Here is a 23,347-nt window from a genome sequence, read left to right on the forward strand (position 1 = left end):
GTCCTTTACTCATTCACCAATGAATGTTAAAACTAAATACCTATTGTAATACTCAAGTCATCGTGGTAGGTTCCTATCATAATCATTTTTCTTTTGTATAAGATTTCTACACTTAATCTAAAAATAAATGTACTTGAAATTTGTTGATTTGTTGTTGGGAAATGAGAAAATCCCTCTAAGTAATGAAAATAGAGTTTCAAAGATCAGTGAGGGGGCTGGAGAGATGGCTCAGCGGTAAAGAGTACTGGCTATTGTTCTGGAGGACCAGGGTTCAATTCCCAGCACCCACACATGGCAGCTCACAACTGTCTGTAGTTCCAGTTCCAGGGGATCTGACACCCCAGGAAGACATGCAGGCAGGCAAAACAACAATGCCTATAAAATAAAAATTAAAAAAAAAAGAGAGAGAGCTGAGTAAGCCACGAGGAACAAGCCGGTAAGCAGCAGCATCCTCCATGGCCTCTGCATGAGCTCCTGCCTCCAGGTTCCTGCTCTGTTTGAGTTCCTGTCCTGACTTCCTTCTGTGATGGACTGTGCTGTGGAAGTGTAGGTCAAATAGACCCTTTTCTCTCCAAGTTGCTTTTGGTTATGGTGTTTTCTCATAGCAACAGAAACCCTAAGTAAGAAACAGGACAAAACTTAAATGGATTCTCCAAATGTCAAGGACTGCTATTGGATGGGACGGTTACGCAGGAAATCAAAGCAGTTAAATTCCAGATAGTAGACACTGGCCTTGGCCTGTGACACAAAGATGCACAAAACATGAATGATACCAAAGAATTTATTGTAAATGTCATGGCAAATACACCAAGCCTCATTATCATTACAAAGGAGCTAGAAAAGTCCATGTTGAAAGTATGTGCTTTTTTTCCCCATCATCTTCAAGTGAATGGCTAGTACCAACGTTTCAGGTAATGAAATACTTGATGTGAAGATCCATCACATCATTTCAGGCCTGTATCTTTGTCTTCACTTTAAAAGCAGTTAACCATGGATCTCAGCATCAATTATTCTCTGTTTTTATCAATTCTGTAATGATCTGTAGAATCTTGTCATCTAGGAGAATGGAAAAATAAACCAAAATACCTATGAAAAAAATGTAACACTGGCGAATTTTCCAATGCACGTATGTGTAAACAAGGAGTACTTCATTACAAGCCTTCCTTAAATTAGACCACAAACAAACACTAGGAATGTACACTATGATAACAGAGATGTCTGGAAAAGTCAAAACTGTTGCTCTTCAAGGGTTATGTTAATGATTATTAAGGTTATCTTATGCCTACTTCAAAAAGTTAACATTTTGTAAAAAGAAGTTAGTATTTGAGTACTTAGAGGCAAAGGCCCCAAATAATGAGATATATATGTGTTTTGTTTTGTTTCCCCTATTTTTTTTTCTTTTGAGACAAGGTCTTGCTATTTTGGAACTCATAATCCCCCTGCCTCAACTTCCCCAGTGCTGGGATTACAGATGTGCATCACCAAGACCAGCCTGTTATTTCTACCACCAACTAGTTCTTTAGAAACTCCTTCAAGAAGTTCCTCATTTTTTTTCACTGAGCTGAAATACACGGAAGGTTTTATTGAGTCTCCCTGTTTAGCAGTGGGACCGGGTTTTTACCAAACGGGCAAGTGTGGCCTTGGACCAAGGAAACAAAAATCCTGAGAGGGAAGTGCTCCCAGAGAGGTGTCAATGGGGAAGTGACAAGCTATCTACTGACAAACAGAGAGGTGACATCATTTGCTAAGGTGGGTTTATTAACAGCACTCTTGTTTACACAGCCCTGGAATTGGGACTTCCTGTGACTCTCATGGCCGGCCCTCTTAGAAGGCTGTTGCTGCAGGGCGGCAAGACTGACACTCTACATTTATATGAGGTCCCAGGGTTCCTGGTCACAGTGGCTGTCATGAGACTTTTGACCTGGGCCTGTGGCCTGCCTCTCAGGTGCTCGGAGCTAGAGTGGAGGGAAAGAAGGGAAGGATGAAGTACAAGTGGAGGCAGGGGGGGAGGCTACTTGTTGGAAGAGGAACAATGTGTATCTAAAGGACCAGGCATGTGCAGAAGAGCAGAGGACACAGGAAAGCACGAGGGTAACGTCTTCAAGAGGGTGAGTGGCTGTCACAGACAGCTCTGCTTCACAGTGAAGCCACAAAGAAAGGTCCCTGATGTGTCACCCTCCTTCCCAATAAGCACTGAACACAGAGATAATTCTTAACACTGTTAAAGCAGAAAGGCCGAACTTCAGTGCTTATGATGCAATGACATGGGAAGACTAGGGCACCAACTAGAAATACTAGTTCTAAAACTTGACTCTAATCGAGAGAAGACCACTCACTGGCTTACAGAAACCACAGTTATAAGGAACATGTTAAATCAAAGCCTGAGGATGCAACCAACTTAATCCCAAGTCTGGGACATCCTAGGGTTTATTCCAATAACTGCATTTAAAAAGGCCAATGGTAGGAGAGGGGAAGTGTCAACAGAAATAAAACCCATCACAAGTCTCTGCAGAGGCATCAGTATGCCCGGGACAGGGCACTGCGCCTTGTATTATTTTTACAGTTGTTAAGAGGAGACAGTGGATATTTGTCAAATTAGGGGAGTTCTGTACCATGCCACCTACAAACACCAAGTGTTTATTTCCGGCTTCTGTTAAAGGTTAATACATTTACTTATACCAACTCCTGATTGTGTACATGTGAGAAATGCACTGGCAGAGAAAATATCTATGATAAGCCAATGAACAGCAAAATTTCTTTTTCTCTGTGAAATGGACAGTTTAGAAGTAAGGTTAAGGAGACCAGGAGTACAGATTTTAAGAGAATAAGCTGTATGAGATGAATAGAATTTAGCATAAGTAGATTTTATTGAAATAAAATTTTGTTAATAATTACATCAAAATTATGGCTTCAGTGTGTGTGCTACAGGGTATTCCAGTGTTAAATCACAATTTCTAGAATCAATCTTTCAGATTTTTAAAGTTTTTAAAATGTATTACTATGTATTTATTATCTATCATCTATCTATACACAAATATATTATCTTCTAAATGTATACTATGTATAAGTGTATCCCTTCTTTTACCTGTATCACAATAAAATACTTACTTTCAAGGGACATCTTCGGATTTTCAAGTTTTTTTCTTAAAACAGAATCAATGAGAATTCTCAGCTGCTTAAAAATAACAGCTATCTTTACTGGGGCCTGTTGAGACATGTCACATTGGACAAAGTTAATCAGGGGCATTGGCATGTGTTTAGGTAAGTCGATCTAAGCATATGCACACAGGATTTACCATAAAACACGAGGAGGAAAGCATGCACAAATTACCCAGGCTGCCCCGGGAGCTCAGCTGCACGGGGCTCTTGTTGGCCTGGTGTGCTAGCTCCTGCCACACTAAAGCAACGTATTCCAAGAATTCTTTGTTTCTCTTTATGTAAGACTCCACAACTAAGATGTTTTTGGGGTGATGGGGGTAGTGGGGAGCGGTTTGAAACAGGGTCTTACTAGGTATCCCTGGCTGGCCAGAGTTCATTATGTAGACCAGCCTGGTCTCGAACTCAGAGATCTTTCTGCCTCTGCCTCTCTGCCTCCTGAGTGCTGGAATTGAAGGTGTAAGCTACCACACCTGCTTGGAGGAAAAATTTATAACAGCTGTATTGAGGTATAATTTATAAATCATAAGAATGTACTTATTTTAAGTACTTAATTTCAATGATTTTTGGTAAATTTGTAGGGTTTTTTTTTTTTTAAACCAATATCAGTACAATCAATTTTTAGAGCATCTCTACCATTCCAACTTCTGTGCATGAACCAACTATTTTTTTAAAATGCACAACTTGCTCCTTTGGCTCTAGACACACAGCTATAATTAACAGGATGGGTGAGAGTTGCTTTACGCCTGTCAATATTAATGGGGCTGGGGGGGGGCTTACCTCCACAAATAAGCATAGATTGGCTTACTTTATCCAGAGAACTTTCCATGTGTTAAAAACTGTGACTCTGTTTGGTTTTTGTATGGAAAGGCCAAATTGTAGTAGAATAAGTCCAAGTTTGGAGAATCAACTACCAACTAACCCACGGACTCTGGGAAGGTTAATTTCTCCCTGTGTCTTCACTGTCTCAAAATGAAGCTATCTTTTGGGAGTATCCATATAAAATTGGTGTCGATATACCTTGCATGCGGCAATTATAATGATTATCAACAAATATGTTCGGTGATAGTAACATGATTTTCAGAGCCAACAGATTTAAAACCACATTTAAGATAAGATGAAGTTTCCTACTGTAAACCACCCAGGAAGCGATTCCGCAAACTTCAGTGAAAACTTTAAAATGTCCCTCATTGAGACTGGAATGGGGATGTTTCCATGTGATGAGTAACGGAAGGCATCCGCACGGCATACCTGAAAGTAGATCCAGCCATCGACAGAGAGCAGACGCTCGCGGTGCTGGACTTCTATGTCGCCTCCAAACAGCAGCACTGGAAAAGGGGAGATGAGGGTGGTTTCTCTCAGGTAGACTCTGGCATACCTCACCTACAAAAGACAAAGGGGGACAACTGCATCGTCTAAAGATTTAGGGTTCATTCGGCTATTTTTTCATGTATGTATTTCCTTACAAATTTAATAGAAAAATCATATATATATATATGTATGTGTATATATATATATACATACACATACATATATATATATATGACCATATTCCTCTACCCAACATCTTTTTCTTTCTGAGACAACCACTTTTACTGAAACACTCTGGGAATAGACAGATTATTAAACAATGTCCACTTGTTATACATGTCTGTAGAAAGGGTGATAGCCAGGGGAGAAATCTGACTGTCTTTCTCTTATTTACTGAGAGAGAAATACTTTGGGTTTTTTGTTTGGTTGGTTGTTTTTTTCCTTGATAAACTGCATCTGGATTTCAAATGTGAACAAAATACTAGTTCTACTTGAGAAGAAAGCCCCCACCAGGACATGTGAACTTGTTGTGAGGGCGTTCCAGAACTGCACACCGGGGCTGGAGAATGAGTGCTTTACCTTCTCCTGGTACAAGAGCCACCCGTAAGTCTGTAAGTCCCGGTTTACTGAGGACGGGTGGACTTGGGCTTTGCCTTGGGCTGTCTCCACCATGCAAGCCAGTTTTTCCGTAACGTCCACCGACTTTGTATACATGATCTTCCCCACACTGTCATAGAGTCCAGCAGTCAGCACAGCTTTAAGAAGGGCAATATCTTGAAAGGAGAGTGTCTGCCAGGCTTTCTTTCCTTCCCGGCTGGTAGAAGTTGTAGGAGCTGAAAATCCTGCTGCCTTAACCAACTTTATTAGTTCCTGCTTCACATCCTAGATTTATGGTAAATGAGACATAAACATAATTGATTGAAGTAGAGAAGTTGCCAACCAACTGTGAAATGTATAGTACTGTTTCCTATAAAAATGGGATGCCAAAGTATCATTTGATTGACTACGGCCAAAAGCTTGAGTGGGAAGCAAATTGGAGGTGAAGGACTAGAAGTCAGCTGTTCTTTGATGGACTTTGATGTCATAAAATATAAGTTTCCGAGAGCAACGAACATGGGTCTGACCACATTTACACTCACATTGACTTAAATACAACCGTCCTTTAAAAATTTATTTTGATTTGTTTTTAGTCAGGGGGGATAACATTAGGAAGAATTACAGGGGAATCTTGATAGTCAATAACAAGCACCTTCTTTACTTGTCTCTAGAAATTGCTTCCTAAAGAATTTGGACAAAAGTTTACTGATGGCAACTTCATCACTTAATAAAACTGCAGCTTAAATACTTTGCTCCTTTAAAAGTGCCAATCAGCAGAGCATCCGGGAAGGGTGGGGCTTTCCCCAGCACAGGCTAAGGGAGCCACAGGGGGCATTTACACTGGGATGTCCTTTAGGTTTGGTATAGAGCTTATCCTGACTCCCTGGGAGGAAAGGCAGCTGCTGTAAGCACAGAGCTGGCAGAGATCCGGACCCCTGAAGGTCAGGGTGTGAAGCCTAGGCTAGGAGAAGGGTGTGGGAGGCCATCTCCCACTGTTGGGGACAGTTAAAGAGAGAAAAGGAGGAAGGAGTGATTTGAAGATAGCCACCTGTGGGCCAGCTAACTGGGATGTCCACATACTGAATCTCAGCCAGCTCAGAAGTGGCTACTTCCAGAATTCAAGAAACCCTACAAGACAATTGAACTGATTTCTTAAAAATCACAAATAGGGGAAAAAGTTGATTAACTATAGATTAAGAGACTTAGGGGACATATTAACCAAATGTAATGAGTAAATCTTGTGTGGATCATGATTTGAAGTAGCTCTTGTGTGGATCATGATTTGAACTAGCTAATAAGACAAACAAAATTATGAGATGACTAGGGATATTTAAATGCTGTAATTTGATGATATTATGGTTTGTTCGTCTGTTTTAAAGGTGTGATGTCAAAGAAAAAAATGAGTTCTAATAGTCTAGTATCTGTACTCACCTAAAAAAGTAGTCTCCAGAGCAGACAGTAAAGTAAGGGGACTATAAACAAAACAATCCTGGCCACATGTTGCTAACTAATGGATGTGAGGAAAATGGAAGAACTGGAGTTCATGGTCCTATTCCATTTACTTTTTTACATTTCTGAAATTTTCCATGATTAAGCAAAATAATAACTGAGTACCAGAGTCAGAAAGAACTGTAGATAATACCCTTTGTGTCATTTATTTAAAAAAACCAAAGAACTAAAAAGATAACTATCCTATTCCCAAGCTAGTGTTATTTCTAGGAAACCATGCTGTCTCTTTATAAAAAACCATTTCCTGAACACATTATGATTCTAAGAGCAGGATTAAGAATTACCTCTAGTGTCAACAGCGAGGTTCTATTGAGAAAATTCCTCTGGCAGTATGTGATTTCAGAACGGTAGCCTCCTTCTTGCTGCGCTTTCTTCCACCTAGATAAAAGGGTCAATGGAAAAAGGCCACCACGCTCCTTCCAAGCTCTTTTTCAGAGTTTACCACAAGTAAGGTTTAATAAAATCATGATCCGTTATGAAAAAGGGGTCTTGTTTACTGTAGCAGGTACATTTATATGTGATATCCAATTGCAGTACTTTTAAGTATGACAGAAATTATTAATTTGATTCAAATTTGAGAAATAAACATATATAATATGTCCTTCTCTGTTTTTGGTTTTTCAAGACAGGGTTTCTTTGGCTGTCCTGGAACTCACTCTCTAAACTCAGAGATCCACCTGCCTCTGCCTCCCGAGTGCTGGGATTAAAGGTGTGGGCCACCCTGGCCTGTTAAGCATGCTGTTCTTAAATGAGTCTCTAATATAAATGTATCTTGACAGATTAAAAACACGAGGAACAAATTTAACTGTTGAAAGCATACTTTTAACGACAAAGATACATTTTTAAAAAAGGTCGAGCATCTCCAACCTCTGGCTTATTGATAGCAACCAGGTTCTTTCTTTACCCTAGATAGGCGTTGTAGATGGTGAGGTGGTCGGAATCGGCCACAGCCAAAGATGACTTTGCAAGGTCTGCTTCGTCTTTCCGACCAATTGGTGTGGTAAAAGGAGACTTCTCCGTCATAACTGCCGCTAGTGTTGCCTGCCCATAAAGAGAATTGATCACTAAAGAGGTTGTTAAAAAATAAATCATAAAACAGTCACAATCAAGTTATCCATCTCCTACTTTCAATGTATTTAACATTGTTAACTTACCATTTCATAACTTCAGCTTAGTTGCTTTCGTGGAACTCAGAAAACCTATTCTTTTTTTAAAGATTTATTTATTACATATACAGAAGAGTGTGCCAGCTCTCATTACAGATGGTTGTGAGCCACCATGTGGGTGCTGGGAATTGAACTCAGGACCTCTGGAAGAGCAGTTGGTGCTCCTAACCTCTGAGCCATCTCTCCAGCCCCAGAAAACCTATTCTTTATCCTTAGACCATCTCTGTGATTTAACGAAGTACCAGAATCGGGGAAAACTGAAAACGTGTCCAAGGGATTTAGTCTGCCATTTAGTTAATGGCAATCTCAAAACTATAGCTTAGGACTTGGACTTCTACACTGCTGGTTTTCATTGGGGCTCTTTCACCATCTAGAGACACAGCTAAAAGATGTCATGGCTAAAATGAATGGAAACACATGAACTATGAACCAAAGGCTGAGGGGCCGCCAGCTGGATCAGGCCCTCTGAATAGGTGAGACAGTTGATTGGCTTGATCAGTTTGGGAGGCATCTAGGCAGTGGGACCAAGTCCTGTGCTCATTGCATGAGTTGGCTGTTTGAAACCTGGAGCTTATGCAGGGACTGGACCTGCCTGGACTGAGTCTACCAGGTTGATCGCAGTCCTCTGCCTCGTGAGTGTTATGACTGGCTATAATATTTTTCTATATGTAAGTATGGAGAAATAGATTTTTAAGTATATTATTATAAAAGATTAAATATATTTAAAAATTTTCATCAGGTATTCAGGCCACCTAGGTTTTAATGATAGCAAACCCACTGTATTTTGTTAAGAAATTAAAGTTTAAGTGGCTCAGCGGTTAAGAGCACTGGCTGCTCTTCAGAGGACCCTGGTTCAATTCCCAGCACCCACATGGTAGCTCACAACTGTCTGTCTGTTCCAAGGGACCTGACACCCTCACACAGACAAAACACCAATGCACATAAAATAAAATAAAATAAAATAAATTTTAAAAAAATGTAAAGTTTAAGGTGGGTAGTTGTGGCATTTGCCTTTAATCTCATCACTCAGGAGGCAGAGGATCTCTGTGATTTTGAGGCCAGCTTGATCTACAGATTGAGTTCCAGGACAGCCAAGCTTACACAGAAAAACCCTGTCTTAAAGGTGTGTGTGTGTGTGTGGGGAATTAACATTTAAACTTGTTTCCAACTCTTAATAATAATATCCCAACCAAATAGCAGGTTAAGTGAAGTAGTGGCAGTATTTTACTTACCACTGGGTCGAGACAGCCAAATATGGCTCCAAAAATGAGCATCTTGCCAATTTTGACATTGACAGGCAAAGCAGCCAGGTGCTGGCCCAGCGGAGTCAGCCTGGGCTCACTTAGTTCACAGGCTCCAATTTTCCGGAGTAAGTTCATTGCATTGCAGATTACTTGAAGCTGAGGAGGGTCTAAGGCTTTGGAGAGGAAGTCTTCAGGAGAGCCAAGATCACATTTCTGCAGCAGGAAAGAGACCAGAGGGCATCAGTGCCACCAGGAGGTAACACTGGAAATAAGGTCCAAAATCATCAAAACCCTGAGCAAAGAGGGTAAATGGGTAAGGCTATCTATCCTAGGCAGTGAGCGTGAGGGTGGGATCTCCCAGTCTGTATAGTTTAGTTCTTCAGTACTGATTTTTATTGTCAGAAATCTCAGAATCAAGAGTAACTTTCAGCCTAGAAAGTTGTTGGCAGGGGGTCTCTCAGTCTGAAATTTTGAGTCAGGTGAATCTTTGTTTAGGAGAGCTGTCCTGGGCACAGCCAGATGTTCAGCAGCAGCCTCATCTCTATACACTGCATACCGGCATAGCCCCTGCTCAGTTAGGACAGTCAAAAACGCCTTCAGACAATGCCACAAGTCCCTTGGCAGGCAATACTGCCCCCATGAGACTTCTGCATGAGGCTGTTTGAATTACTTATACCTAGAGTAGTAGTTTTCACCTAATGCTGAGACCCTTTAATACAGTTCCTCATGTTGTGGCGACACCCTCCTCCAACCATAAAACTGTTTTCATTGCTACTTCATAACTGTAATTTTGCTACTGTTATGAATCGTAATGTAAATATCTGTGTTTTCCAATAGTCTTAGGTGACCCCAGTAAAAGGGTTATTCGATTCCTAGAGGGGTCACGACCCACAGGCTGAGAACCATTGCCATATAGACTCTACATTAAAATCAAAGCACAGTGCAGATATTAAACATACAATACTTAGAAAATGTAGAGCAAATGAATGTTAAGAACACTTAAGTCATAATAAAGAGTGAGGAGCAAAAACCTCATACCATAACGTGAAGACATAGTTCCTCCAGAGGCACACGCAAGATTTCAGGTACAGAATAGTCCAGAAAACCTTCAAATCTGAAAGACAGGAGCAGATTGTGAGGAATGGCAGCCAGCGCTGATCCGTGTGCTGAGAATGTCCCGCCCGGGCCTACCTTTCTCTCGTGTACAGCCGAAAACAGAAGCCGTCTCGGACCCGGCCAGCTCTGCCCTGCCGCTGCAGAGCACTAGCTTTGCTGACAAAGGTCTCCACCAAGGAACTCATCTGACTGCTCTCATGGTACCTAAAGACACATTTTAGGAGACAACGTGTGGATAACTGACTTCCAGCAAAACCAGAGGAAGCTGGAAACACCATCAACCTCATTACTACTGTGAACAAACATTTCTTTTTTAGGGGTGGGGGTTTGACACGGTCTCTCCGTGTAGCTCTGGCTGTCCTGGAAATCACTATGTAGACTAGGTGATCCTGAACTCATAGAAATCCACCTGCCTCTTATTCCCGAGACTTGGGATTAAAGGTGGACACTACCATGTGTGGCTGACAAACATTTTTTAAGTCATATTTCTTGATTAAATATTTTAGCAAAATGCTTATCCATACTGCCAAATGAAAACCTTTGCTACAAAAGAAATGATTTGCTCAGTTCATCTTTCCTCAAACTAATCTGACCGAGGGACCTCTTCATCTCAGTTAATACCTACTAATCACAGAGGAAGGTGGTGCGAACTGCCAGCATTAAAGTTAAAGCATTGCTCCCAAGACAGTCTAAACCCAGGAAATGTTTCCTCTAAAGACACACTGCTTGTTTTAGAACTGATTTTCTAGGACATAGCCATCTTTTTCAAACACTGCTGTAGTTTTCTGATATTGGGGACTGTATATAGACTACAATGAACTAACGGTGGTCTCCACTGTTTGCGTAGCACATGCTAACCACACACTACTCGGAGAGTTGTACCATTGTGTGGAGGTTCGTTCAGTTAAGACATCTGTAATGTTCGGGTTGAGATATACGGCATTTGCAATTGTGAACTCATTTTCTTCATTAGCACACAGGATCTGATGATTAGGAGGGCTGTTTGGCTCAGATCAGAGATCTGTGTCCAATTCTCCAAAGTCCATGCTTTTATCGCAACCCCATAAATAATGCTATGTTAAACACTTTATTTGATAAGCAAAAAAAAATATATAAGTTTATGCTGTGAAATTCTGTCCAGATAGCACTTGTAAGTGGTGGTACACTGGCATTATTTTTGGTAAAATCCAAGGTATGAAATTCAGAAATTTATTCTCTGATATTTTAAATTTACCTACATTTTTACAAAGGCTTTTTGCTTTGGGAAGAATTATAACCTCTAGGATCTGGATTTCCCTAACATGATTCTATAATTTCTCCAAAAAACTCAATGTTACAAATTCCCACTGTGAGAAAGTTAAACTTACTTATTTTCTTTTGTTCTTCCAGTATCAATGACAAACACAACATCAGGAATAGTGATTCCCGTCTCTGCAATATTTGTTGCTAAAACAATCTGCAAATAAACAAGAAGCTAAAGTACTTTGACAGCTCTTGACACTGACCCTGAAATTTCTCTAGACAGAGCTGAGAGTCTTTAAAGTTGACTTTTAAGAGCAGGGGAGGGAGGGACCAAAAGAAAGCCACTTTCAATTTTAGTCACAAAAATTTAGAGTTTTGTTCCATAATTTTAATTTGCTATACTGTTTCATCAGCTCATCTTAAAGAGGCTGTTAGATTAAAAAGATTTCATTTCATTTTTAATTATGTATCTGTGTGTGTGTTTGTGCTTGAGTACGTTCCCACACTCATGAGTGCCTGCGCCTGAGCAGGCCAACACTGCCCCCTTGGAGCTGAGCTCCAGGTTATGAGCCGCCTGATGTGGCTTCTGGGCGTGAACCTGGGTCCTCCACAAAAGCAGTGTGTGATCCTAACTGCTTAACCCTCTTCCAGCACACGACACCGATTCCTGTTACAGCAGAAGCATCAGTCCCCTCATTCTAGTCAATAGCTTAAATCTGACAGTGGATCTGGGAACAGGGCCAGGGAATGGGGACCATTCCACCCTATACAATTGGTGATTAGGAGAAGAAATATTACTGAGGAGAGTGAGGTGGCTGTTCTGGTCCCCAGGTTCGGCAAGTCCCTTTACCCCTGGACTTCAACACCTCAGCTGTAAATGAGGAGGTGCAGGAACATGGTATTTTAGGTCTAGCTTTAAAATTCTTAAGCAGTGGCGGTGGAACAGGACAACCTTGTGCACTGTTTTGATGTTCTTGTTGAATCCTTGGAGGTAAATCCTCGGGGAGAGTCCAGGTCAAGTCCAAGACACACCGTTCTGTTTTAACTGTGTTTTCCAGTTCTGACTGACTGCTCCCAGATTTATGAGGTCTGTGGAGCTTATGTGATTATTATACTTCAGCAGTGCTAAGATTTTTTTGTTAAGGTGAACTCTTCAAACAAAATCTTTCTTCCAGGGAAGCAGATCAGAGCAGTCTCCAGATCTCTGGAGTTCTCAGAAGACCACCAGATTAATAAAAAGAAGGTGAAGTTGAATGGTGGTCAGTTTAGGGATGAGGACTCAGGTCTTGTGCATTGGTCAGGCTTGTTCTGACAGTTCCTGCTTCCCAAACTGCCTCACAATGTAACTATATTTTTTAAAATAATTTCTTCTGAGAGAAGACTCAAAACCTGAGAAATTCTTTGTCCAGAATCTCTCCATTCAGAACTATGACCAGAGGGCATTAATTATTTCCATAAGCTAAGGTCTGTGAACTACAGTTAGGAATGAAAAACTGGGGCTGAGGATATAGCTCAGTGGTAGATGAATGAGCACCACTCTGGATTTGACTATTAGCATATTAATGAACGTAATGAATGACTAATTGAGGCTGAAGGAACCAATAGTCTAGAATAAGAATCCTCCCAGGATTTAAGTAGCTCTTGACATCCAATCTCCTTCATGATGCTTTCTTTCTTTATTTTTTTGAGACAGGGTCTCTCTACATAGTTCTGGCTGTCCTGGAACTCATCACTATGTAGATCAGGCTAGCCTCAAACTCAGAGATCCATCTGCTCTGCCTCTGCCTCTGAGTGATGGGATTAAAGGCGTGTGCCATCATGTCCGGTTTATAATGCTTTCTTAGGAGGAAAAAGTAGTCTTTTTTTTTTTTCCTTTTAAAAAGAAATATACATATCACATTTTCCAACTACTACTGTCCTCAAAAGTCTTATTAGCCCATAATGTAAATACTTAAATGCCTGAATTAAAAAAAGTTTTTAAAAGATATTTCTTTTCTATGTGTATATCTGTGTGCATAGGATGTGAGTAAAGATGCCCAAGGAGGTTAGAGGCTTCGAAGGATCCTTGGAGCTGGAGTTACAGGCAACTGTGAGCTGCCAGGGTGGTGCTCAGAACCAAACTGTGCCCATATACTCTTAGCCACCCAGCCACTCTCTAGCCCCAAATGCTTGACATTTAATACTAGGTTCCCTTCATGTTGAATGCCACACTTGTAGTTAGTCAGGTATCCAGCACTAACTCGTTTTCTGGAACAAGTTTCTCAGACCATACATATTCACGTCCCGAATTTACCTTCCTGATTCCTGGAGGGGGAAGTCTGAACGCTGCTGCTTGATCTTGAGTTGAAAGAACAGAATGCAGAGCTATGACTTCATATCTGAAAGTTAAAATCATAGTTCTTAGCAAGAGGTTCTCTTTAGAAGACACTGCAAAGAATAACAAAATTTAGTTGCACATAGAAAAGCAACTTTTAATATTTTATTATGAAAAAATTTAAATAAGCAGAATTTTACAGAACAGTCTAATAAGACCCCACAATATACCTGCCAGAGGGAAAAAATTAACATGAGCAAATAACAGGTTGAATATATATCCCTCTTTTGAAATTATGGAGACCATAAGTGTTCCAGATTCTGGATTTTGTATTGTTTGATTAAGAATGAGTAAGCTTATATGTAAAATGTGAGGCTTAAATGCTTTTTTAAAGTTCTGATATTAATATGATAACCACAACATGAGTAATAAAGTATAGCGGAACAAATAAACAGCTACTTAAATAGATATGGCTGCTAAATTGCAAAACTTTGGTGGCTTTTAAAAAACTCAGTGGGTCAGGAGTTATTATCTATAATTAGCCACAGGATTCTTGGCTCAGATTAAAATTAAAGAAATTTTAATTTGTAATGCAGATACAGTACCTACAAATTTTCACTAGATAAAAATGAACAAACACAAAATCGCCATAAACAATTGTTAGATTAAAAAAAAAAAAATGTGAGCCGGGTAGTGGTGGTGCATGCCTTTCATCCCAGCACTTGGGAAGCAGAGGCAAGTGGATGTCTGTGAGTTCCAGGCCAGCTGGGTCTACAGAGTGAGTTCTAGGACAGCCAGGGCTACACACAGAAACCCTGTCTCAGAAATAAAAACAAAACAAAATAGAAAGTGTCTGGGTGTTTTACGTGCATGTACCTCTGTGTAAAATGGGTATGAAGTATCTAGGGAGTCCAGAAAAGGGCATCAGACTCATGGAAATGGAGTTACAGACAGTTGTGAGCTGCCAGGTGGGTGCTGGAAACTGAAGCTGGGTCTTTTGGAAGAGTAGTCAGTGCTCTTACCACTGAGCCATCTAGCCAGCCCTATCATGGACTATTTTAACTGAAGTTGAAAAGCCTGGAATTTCCCATCAAGAGTTTTAATGTATTAGATCTTCTGTTTTGAAATTACAAAGAATATAATGAAGATTTGTAGTTACCTCTCAGAATAAAATCTTCTGTCATTTGATAGGAGATCATACAACTGTTGAATATGAGCAAGGCCAGGTAAAAAGATCAATGCTGCTCCTTCAATATTTCTGAATTGGGGACTTTTGTCTGAAATTTTAAAAAAGATAAATTCAAAATAAGACAGGAAACAGCATATCAAATATTAATAAATGTAGCTGGTCTAGAAGTGTTTTTATCAAAACAAATAGAAAGATACCTAAATATACGAGAAGTTCCAAGATCAGATCGAGGTTGATTTTATGGGGGTTCATGTAGAGAAGAGCATGCTGAGTACGGCTGCTGTACTTGAGGTAAAATGGATTTAATTCAGTACTTGCTCCAGTCTGAACTGGGACGTATTCCTAAAAAACAAAACCCAACCAGAGAAAGCTGAAAAAAATTTTGTATTTTTGGGCTGTAGATGTAGCTCAGTGGGAGAGCATTTACTTATCCTGGGTTCAATTCCCACAACTGCAAACACCACCACAAGCCACAAAAACCAAAACCAAACTCTATTTTTATCAACAGAAACAAGGAAAAAGGGTGCTATCTTTACCCATGTAAATTAAGTTCTTACTGCTGCCATTATTACTTTGCTAAAACACAGCAGGAATACAATCAGTTATGTTTGAAATAGACGCTTGCTGCGAGGCCTGGCGAGTCAGGACTCATGGGCTCCAGGGGTCCCCACAGCCCAGCATTACCAGTACCTGGGGCTGCAAGTCTTTCTCACCACGCCCCACTTAGGAGCAGAAACTGAAGAAAGTGTCATGAAGTTTCATCATTCTCCTATACTTTAACTTATGAACAGCAAAAACCTACTTATCTTTCCATGCTCATATAGAAATAATTGTAGAAAAACACACCACACTCATACGTGCTTTTTTTTGTATAGCAGTTAAAAAAATTCCAGGCCTAAAGAATCTGTAACAACTTTAATAAAGGTAGTTTACACCTTTTCATTCTTTCTACGTTCTACCTTGGCTATCAAGTTCTGATCATCTTGTCTGAAATGCCTTTCTAAGCCTTTCTTCAGTTTTCATTTTTATCTTGGGGGTTTTAGAGAAAGCTCTTAGGTTATCTTTCTTGGCTTATCTGTTTAAACACAGACCAGGTTTGTGTTTCCAACAGTCTGGATTCGTGCACTCGATACAATTCAGGTTGCACAGATGTAGTGGAGAGACTGGATCTGGTGCCGCGGCTAACGAGGGAGTCCTGGGCCTTCTGCAGTAATTCTGCAGTCACATACCTAACTGCCTCGAACTCCCTAGCAAAAACTGTCTGTCTTGAACAGCTTTATTACAGATCTAATGGTGGCTCCTGCTAGGACACAGCTGCTGCGAAAACCAAGAGCAAAGATCTGTTCAGGACAGCCCCATCTCCTGAGTCACAGTAGAAAACGATCACTAGAATCGGACTCCCCGTCATGAATCACTGCTCAGACTGCTCTGAACGTTGCTTCACTTATGTAGTCCTTGAGTCTACACACATCCAGTGTACCCCATAGTATAAGAGACGATCAAAAGATCCCAAATGAAGAACTAAAGTCTGAAACAAGATTAAAGAGATAGCCTTTAAAATTCACTAATTCTCACAAGTGTCACTCCAATTCACAGTGCTAGCCACGTGACTCTACACTCACACAGCAGGACGGACTCTGGACAGTCACTGCACCTTTCTAAGTATTTTCTTTTACCTGATACTTCTTTATTCCCCCAGCTTTACTTGTAACATTAACGGTAATTTCTTCCTCCTCCTCCAGAAATTTCTGACAATATTCGGAGTCTTTCTCCAGTACAAAGCCCGTTTCTTCTATAATGTCTTCAAGATGAAAAACCTGCAGATAAGGCGGCACATAGAGTGGACTCAAGTCAGGTCAGCAAACACCACTAAAGAGAACTCGGACAGCCTCACCTTTCAAACGTCACTAGATCAAGTTAAGATATGAGGGAAAGCTTTCTGTCAGTATAATTGGGATCGAAGAACATAACAGACACAGAGAGGGTGTAAAGACTCATGGACACAGAGGTCTAAAGACTCATGGACAGAAAAGTAGACAGGCAACCTCAGACCCCTGGGTGGCTGAAAACAGAGCGCCTTACTGGCAGGTGCTATCTTTCATATAAACATGACTTGATGCGGAAGTAAGTTTCAGTTCCTGAGGTCTGTCATCAGGACACTAACCATGCTTTCCCATCCTTCCCACCCTCAGGCAAGCACCAGCTACCTGACTATCAGAGCCCTCCCATGTCCTCCCCTGACTTGTAGGGTCTAGAAACTAGATCTGGGCTCAGAAGAAAGTGTTGGGGAATATTATTTTAAGGTGTGTTACTTTTGTTTATGTTGCATTTGTTGAACTCTGTGAAGCTGTGTTACTGTGCCTGTGTAAAACACCTGATGGTCTAATAAAGAACTGAACAGCCAATGGTGAGGCAGGAGAGGATAAACAGGAGAAGAAAAGAGATGGAGGAGTGAAAGGAAATAGGAGCCAGAGAGGAGGGGGAGCCGGCCACCCAGCTACACAGACAGCCACAGAGTAAGAGTAAGATTCACAGAAGTAAGGGAATGGAAAAGCCCAGAGGCAAAAGGTAGTTGGGATCATTTAAGTTAAGGAAAGCTGGCAAAAAACTAAGCCAAGCTAAGGCCGAGCATTCATAAATAATAATAAGCCTCCTTGTGTGATTTATTTGGGAGCTGGGTGGTGGCCCCCCAAAAGAGAAAAACAAACAACAACAAGAAAGGGCCAATGTTCTGGGAAACTGGTACACACACACACACACACGCACACGCACACACTACATAAAACTTACCTCAACGGGGTAACTTCTTCCTGAAATTCTGAGAATAGGGCAATGTGTGAAGTACGTGGAGAACTTGTCACTGTCCACGGTGGCGCTCATCAGAATCAAGTGTAGGTCAGAACGCTTCTGCAAAATTTCCTTCAAGATAACGAGCAGGAAGTCTGACTGAACACTTCTCTCATGGACCTAATGGAAAGGCAACACAAAACCAATCACATCTAGTGCCTGGGAATAAATAACCTGATGCCCGAATCTACTAAAAGTTAATATCCAAATACAACGAAGACACGTGGGGTGATGAAGGTATGTTTTAAATAAGTTGACCTTCAGGTTAAAACTCAGTTTATTCTCTAAGGCTGGAGTCAATGGAAAGGGTCAGCATATATTGACGGCAACAGTAGAACTGTGCACAAGGAGAAGTTTTAGAAATCACACCATTTGTGGCTGACAGGATCTGGCTGCCTCCCAGTTTCATCGAGAAGTCAGCTGATTCCTAACTCTGCTAATCAGGTAAAAGTCCTTTATCACCATTACACAAGACTAAGGAGGAAAAGGAGTTGAGCGGTAGGAATCTGACCAGGTCTCTATTACTGTGCAGAAAAAGAATTTTCCTGCCCTCTGACACACACATTCAAGTGACTCTAAGTTTACTACAAAGCATGGGTGACAGAAAGCGGACTCTGTAACCTCGCTACATGGCATAGATAATGTAGGCTGCCTGAATATACCAAGTATTTGCCTCATGTAAGTCTGGGCTCTAACTTTCTGCACTCTTACACATTTCTGTCCTAATTTGTAACAGACTACAGAAGCATATAAAAGCAAAGTACATCCAGATAATAAGTCATGTCCACAATCTGTTTGGAAGGCAGACAACAGTGCTTACGCGTCCATGCCCGAGGATCAATTCCTTGGGTTCATCTGTTGGCTTGACCACTTACAGTATGACTTTGGGAAAGTTACATAAATATCTCTGGGTCTACTTACTCATCCATACAAATAATGAAAAGTTCACCGAGTTGTGTGACAACCCATGAGGTAAAGGAAAGCCCACCAACAAAGCTTAACAAACAGTAAACACCTTGCACCGTGGCATATGCTAAGTGATGAAAAGCAATCAAGACAGAAGGTACTGGATATACTGTAAGAGAACTTGTCAGTGACACTGAAAACCGACGGCTGAGTCTGAGTGCTGGCACAGAAGGAGAAACACAGGATGGAAAGGGAAGAGAAAGTAATTAGGTCAAGTTACAATGAATGTATAAAGCCCTGGGTTCAATTCCGAGTACCCAAAAAAGACAAATAAGGGGAGGGAGAGAAAGGTCAGGGGGTAAGAGTGTTGGCTACTCTTCCACTTGAGCACCCATTTGTAACTCTAGTTCCAGGAGATCTGATGCCCTCTTCTGGCCTCTACAGGCAACAAGCATGTACATGGTATACAGACATGTATGCATCCAAAACACACATAAAAAAATTAAAAAACTCAGAGAGACAAAAGGACTCATAATGTAGTTCAGGAACTAAAATACTGGACTTGGGCCCTGGGATGGAAAATATGCAAGAGATAAAGCTAGAGAGGTACCTAGTGATAGCCATGTAAACCTTATAAGTACCATTAAGGAACCACTGTCTGGGGCTTAAGTCATCTTAAAGCAGAATCATGTGATCTAAGTATTATTTATAATTCAAAAAACAAAGAGGCACAAGGTAACTGGAGCTGGCTGTTCACGAGGCACACATCTTTAAGATTAGGACCCCTACATAGCAAGACCCTGTCTCAAAAACCCAAAGTAGGACAAAACTGTTACTACTGCAATTTAAATTCAGTAAATGAATAGACATTTATAAAAAACTTAACATCAGACTTTTCTTTCTTTCTTTCTTTTTTTTGCATGTTAAGACAGTTGCACACTGCTCCATGTTGGCTAGGAACTTGTGTCTCAGCCAACCCAGTGCTGAGATATACAGATGTCAGCTATCCTGCCTTGCTAGGAACATTTAATAATGCTTTCTGAAAAGAGAATTGCTATATATCTCTTCTTGAAAAAAAAAAATACTAGCAAATTAGTTTACTTGAGTAGGTTGTTAGACATCTGAAATAGTTGCAACGTTAAACTTTGAGCATAATTCAAGTATGCACTCAAATTTGATTCAAGAAGAATATTTAGAGAAAAAAATGCATGCTGATGATTTCTTGTCTTCTGTAAAAGAGTTAGAGAGCTAATCATGAGACGTGTCAATGTGGTGGCTGAGCAGCAGCACACTGGTAGAGAGGAAAGTGTCTGAGCATTGCTGGGAAGATTCGATGAACACGTGTTTATGTCTGTGTGATCCTCTGAACAGCATCAAGCATACAGCAAGCAGGATACAGTACTTAGGGAGCAAATCCATTAACACAAGACATCTGCTAGATGAACCAAATCATTAGCTGGACAGTGTCTGATGTAAGCACAAAGAAAACATTTTTAATATAAACATGTTTAGAATTTATCTGGACACAATTATAAAACCTACTCACCTCATCTACAATGACATGGGACACATCAGTCAGAAGACCATCCTCCTGAAGTTTCCTTAGCAAAACTCCTGTTGTACAATATAGGAGCCTAGTAGATTCGCTAGCTCGAGATTCCATCCGGATCTGATAGCCACACAAAGAATTCTGCGGGGAGAACACAGAGCAGCCACAGAGTTCACAAGCGAGCTGGCGAACAAGCCAAGCCGCAGAGAGTGCAGTGCAGACGCTCATCTTGCTACTCCATGAAATAGTCAGGCAGATCCGCCTATGCAGTTTATTACCAAGAGTCTATCTCTGGCTGACATGGTGGCTCACACCTATAGTCCTAGCACTCAAGGGGCTGAGGCAGGAGTGCCACTGTGAGTGTAAGGCCAGCCTGCGTTACACAGTGAGTTCCAAGCTGGCTTGGGCTATAGTATGAAATCTTGCCTCAAAAAGCCAAAAAAGTGCATGTCTATGGTTTTCAATTGCATGAAGTGCTAAGATTTGTCTTGATGATTTACAATTTGGTGTTCTAGTTGGCGTGCAAGAGTGTAGGCTCGTGCAGACTATGGTGCACATGTGGAGACAGGAGAATGACTGTCTTCTCTTCTGCTATCCTGTCAGGTCCGGATTTAACTCAGGTCATCAGGCCTGTGCATAGACGCCTCTACCCTCCGAGCCACCTCTTCAGCCCCATCATTTGCTCTGTTCTTTTTCCATCATCTCATATTTTTTTCTACCTTCCTTTCCTGTTCTGTCCACTGAAAAGAATGACACCACTTAGGGACACATTCCTCAGAAAAGACTTATGGTGTGCGGAAGTCAAATCTGAATTGCGCCTACTCTTTGGACGTTAAGTGTGTAACATATCTGAATAGTCAATGACCAGAACTAGGATTACTACACAGGTTCCCAAACAAAGCAGAGTCAGCTCACCACTCACAGAGGTGGCGACGAGAGACCAGGCCTTACCCGTCCTCCAGGTCCATTTTCACAGCCCAGCTCATCACACACCCTGGTGGCTAAACTCACTGCGGAGATTCTTCGGGGCTGGGTACAAACTATGTTACATTTCCTCGCTCCGCACTCGTTCAGAAGCAAATCTTCCAGCAGGAAGTGTGGGACCTGGGTGCTCTTGCCACTCCCCGTTTCTCCTGCCACCACCACAACCCGGTGCCTCTTCAGAGTGTCCACAATCGAGTCCCGGTGTCTGAACACGGGCAGCTGCTGTCGCTCCTTCAGAAGTCTCTGGTACTTGGGTGTGCTTTGCAGCTTCCTGAAGAGGTTCCTCACAGGCTCCAGGTCTTCTGCATTTGTCGACTCCAAGGACAGTGCAGAAAGATCCTCATCAGAAACTAAGTTTTCCCAAGATTCCTCGGGGTCTTCAGAGCTCTCTTTTTTATGTTCAGAATGCTGTTGCTGTTGCTGTTGCTGCTGCTGCTGCTTCAACTTACTCAAAAGTTTGGCAATAAAAAGATCCCGTGGCTTATTGGTTTCCATTTTATTTAATTCTTCCTTTTTCTTTTCTTCATCACTCCACTCCAGCCAAACGTCTCGGTAAGTAGGGGGGAGTAACTGGTGTACAGACTGAAAAGGAGGAGAACAACAGCCATGCTTTACTTTGCGGACGAGGTGTCAAAGTGCTGAAGTGAGAACTTCAAGTTGATATATGGCAAAATGTACTGGGATCCCTAAACTTGAAAGTCCTCAGTGTAAGAGACACACACAGGGGCTATCAATTCAGAAAGGATGCAGCATTGCAGTCCTGTTTCTAGACTTCATGGCTATGTGTCTATGGGGGAGGAAGTGAAGAGCTCTGCTTCCTGTCTCTGCAGAGAACCTGTAAAGGGCTGACTTTTCGAGCATGGTAAACTGCAGAAGGAACGTTTATTAAATATTCCTGCAGGGCTGCTATATACTATGTAGGTGAACCACAGAGCACTTTGAAACACAAAGCTCTTGGTGAGACCTGGCCGTGGTATAGTGCTGTAACCCAAACACCAAATGGAACCTCCACTCCACTCCCCCCTACCAAAGAACCTCCAACTATCTCTGTGACATCAACAGCCATGTTTATCAAGCAGATATAGCTTATGATACTTTACTTTGCAAAATGCAAGAAAGAAGACATTATGAACTTGGGCAGAAGTTGGAAAAGGACAACTGTCTGGACTCCTACTTAGTTAGTGGCTAATTTCCTGTGGTGGTTTGAATGAGAATGGCCACAGAGACCCGTGACTGAATGCTTGGTCTCCAGTCAGTGGGCACCATTTGGAAGGATTAGGAGGTGTGGCCTTGTAGGAGGAAGCATGCTACTGGGCGCAGGCTTTGAGGTTTCAAAAGCTCACACCAGGCTCAGTGTCTCTCTCTCCGCCTGCACATCAGGATGGAGAGCTCTCAGCTACTCAATGCAACATCTGCCTGCTTCCTGCCATTATGATCATAGATTAACCCACTGAAACTATAAGCAAGGCCCTAATTGAAAGTTTTGTTTTTTAATTTTTATTATTTTATGTGCATTGCTGTTTTGTCTGCATTCGTGTCTGTGTGAGGGCATCAGATCCCCTGGGACTGGAGTTACACACAGTTGTGAGCTGCCATGTGGGTGCTGGGAACTGAACCCGGGTCCTCTGGAAGAGCAGTCAGTGCTCTCAACTGCTGAGCCATCTCTCCAGTGCCCCCAAATGCTTTCTTTTGTAAGAGTTGCTGTGGTCATGGCGTCTCTTTATAGCACTAGAACACTGACTAAGACAATTCCCATGAAGACAGAGAAATACATTTTTTATAAAAGAAAATGCTGGCACACTAACTTTTGAGATAGGCATTGCATTCTCTCAAAGAGCATCTTCCTTCAGTAGTTCTGTAATCTTTCTTTAAACTCTAAGCACATAGAAACCTAAAGATGAAAAATGGAACCAGTTGCCTACATTTTTAAGTTGAAAAAAATTAAGTTTTATGGGACACTTTTATTTTAGGATGGGCACTTCCTATCCCAAACACTTGGAAATATAAGTTTTGGATTTTAAATGTAGGGATACTGGCACATATGCACTGGACTAGACTTGGGCTAGGCCTTGTCCAAACACCAACGGTTTGGTTTATATATGCCTTCCACGGAGAGCCTGAAAGTAATTTTATGCCATACTTTTAATAGTTTCATTCATAAAAGAAATTTCTTGGTGAAGCATTTTCTACTGTGGCACCATGACTGTGTTGAAAAGG

At 41.3% G+C, this 23,347-nt stretch overlaps 1 protein-coding gene across 1 annotated transcript in view; it reads right to left on the reverse strand.

The window, feature by feature from the left end:
- Positions 1–763: 763 nt before the first annotated feature.
- Dhx29 (DExH-box helicase 29) overlaps positions 764–23,347 on the reverse strand; it is a 45,193-nt gene continuing 22,609 nt past the window's right edge. The window contains 17 exon segments of the mRNA XM_037209437.1: positions 764–1,056; positions 3,109–3,205; positions 4,408–4,539; positions 5,047–5,349; positions 6,858–6,951; positions 7,478–7,614; positions 8,972–9,196; positions 10,022–10,097; positions 10,175–10,303; positions 11,467–11,555; positions 13,635–13,719; positions 14,815–14,932; positions 15,042–15,186; positions 16,521–16,661; positions 17,635–17,811; positions 20,144–20,287; positions 21,098–21,712. Coding sequence (XP_037065332.1) covers positions 1,004–1,056; positions 3,109–3,205; positions 4,408–4,539; positions 5,047–5,349; positions 6,858–6,951; positions 7,478–7,614; positions 8,972–9,196; positions 10,022–10,097; positions 10,175–10,303; positions 11,467–11,555; positions 13,635–13,719; positions 14,815–14,932; positions 15,042–15,186; positions 16,521–16,661; positions 17,635–17,811; positions 20,144–20,287; positions 21,098–21,712 — 2,760 coding nt within the window. The 3' untranslated portion in view covers positions 764–1,003.

This window comes from Peromyscus leucopus, chromosome 11, assembly GCF_004664715.2.
Source record: "Peromyscus leucopus breed LL Stock chromosome 11, UCI_PerLeu_2.1, whole genome shotgun sequence".
Classification (NCBI taxonomy): Eukaryota; Metazoa; Chordata; class Mammalia; order Rodentia; family Cricetidae; genus Peromyscus; species Peromyscus leucopus.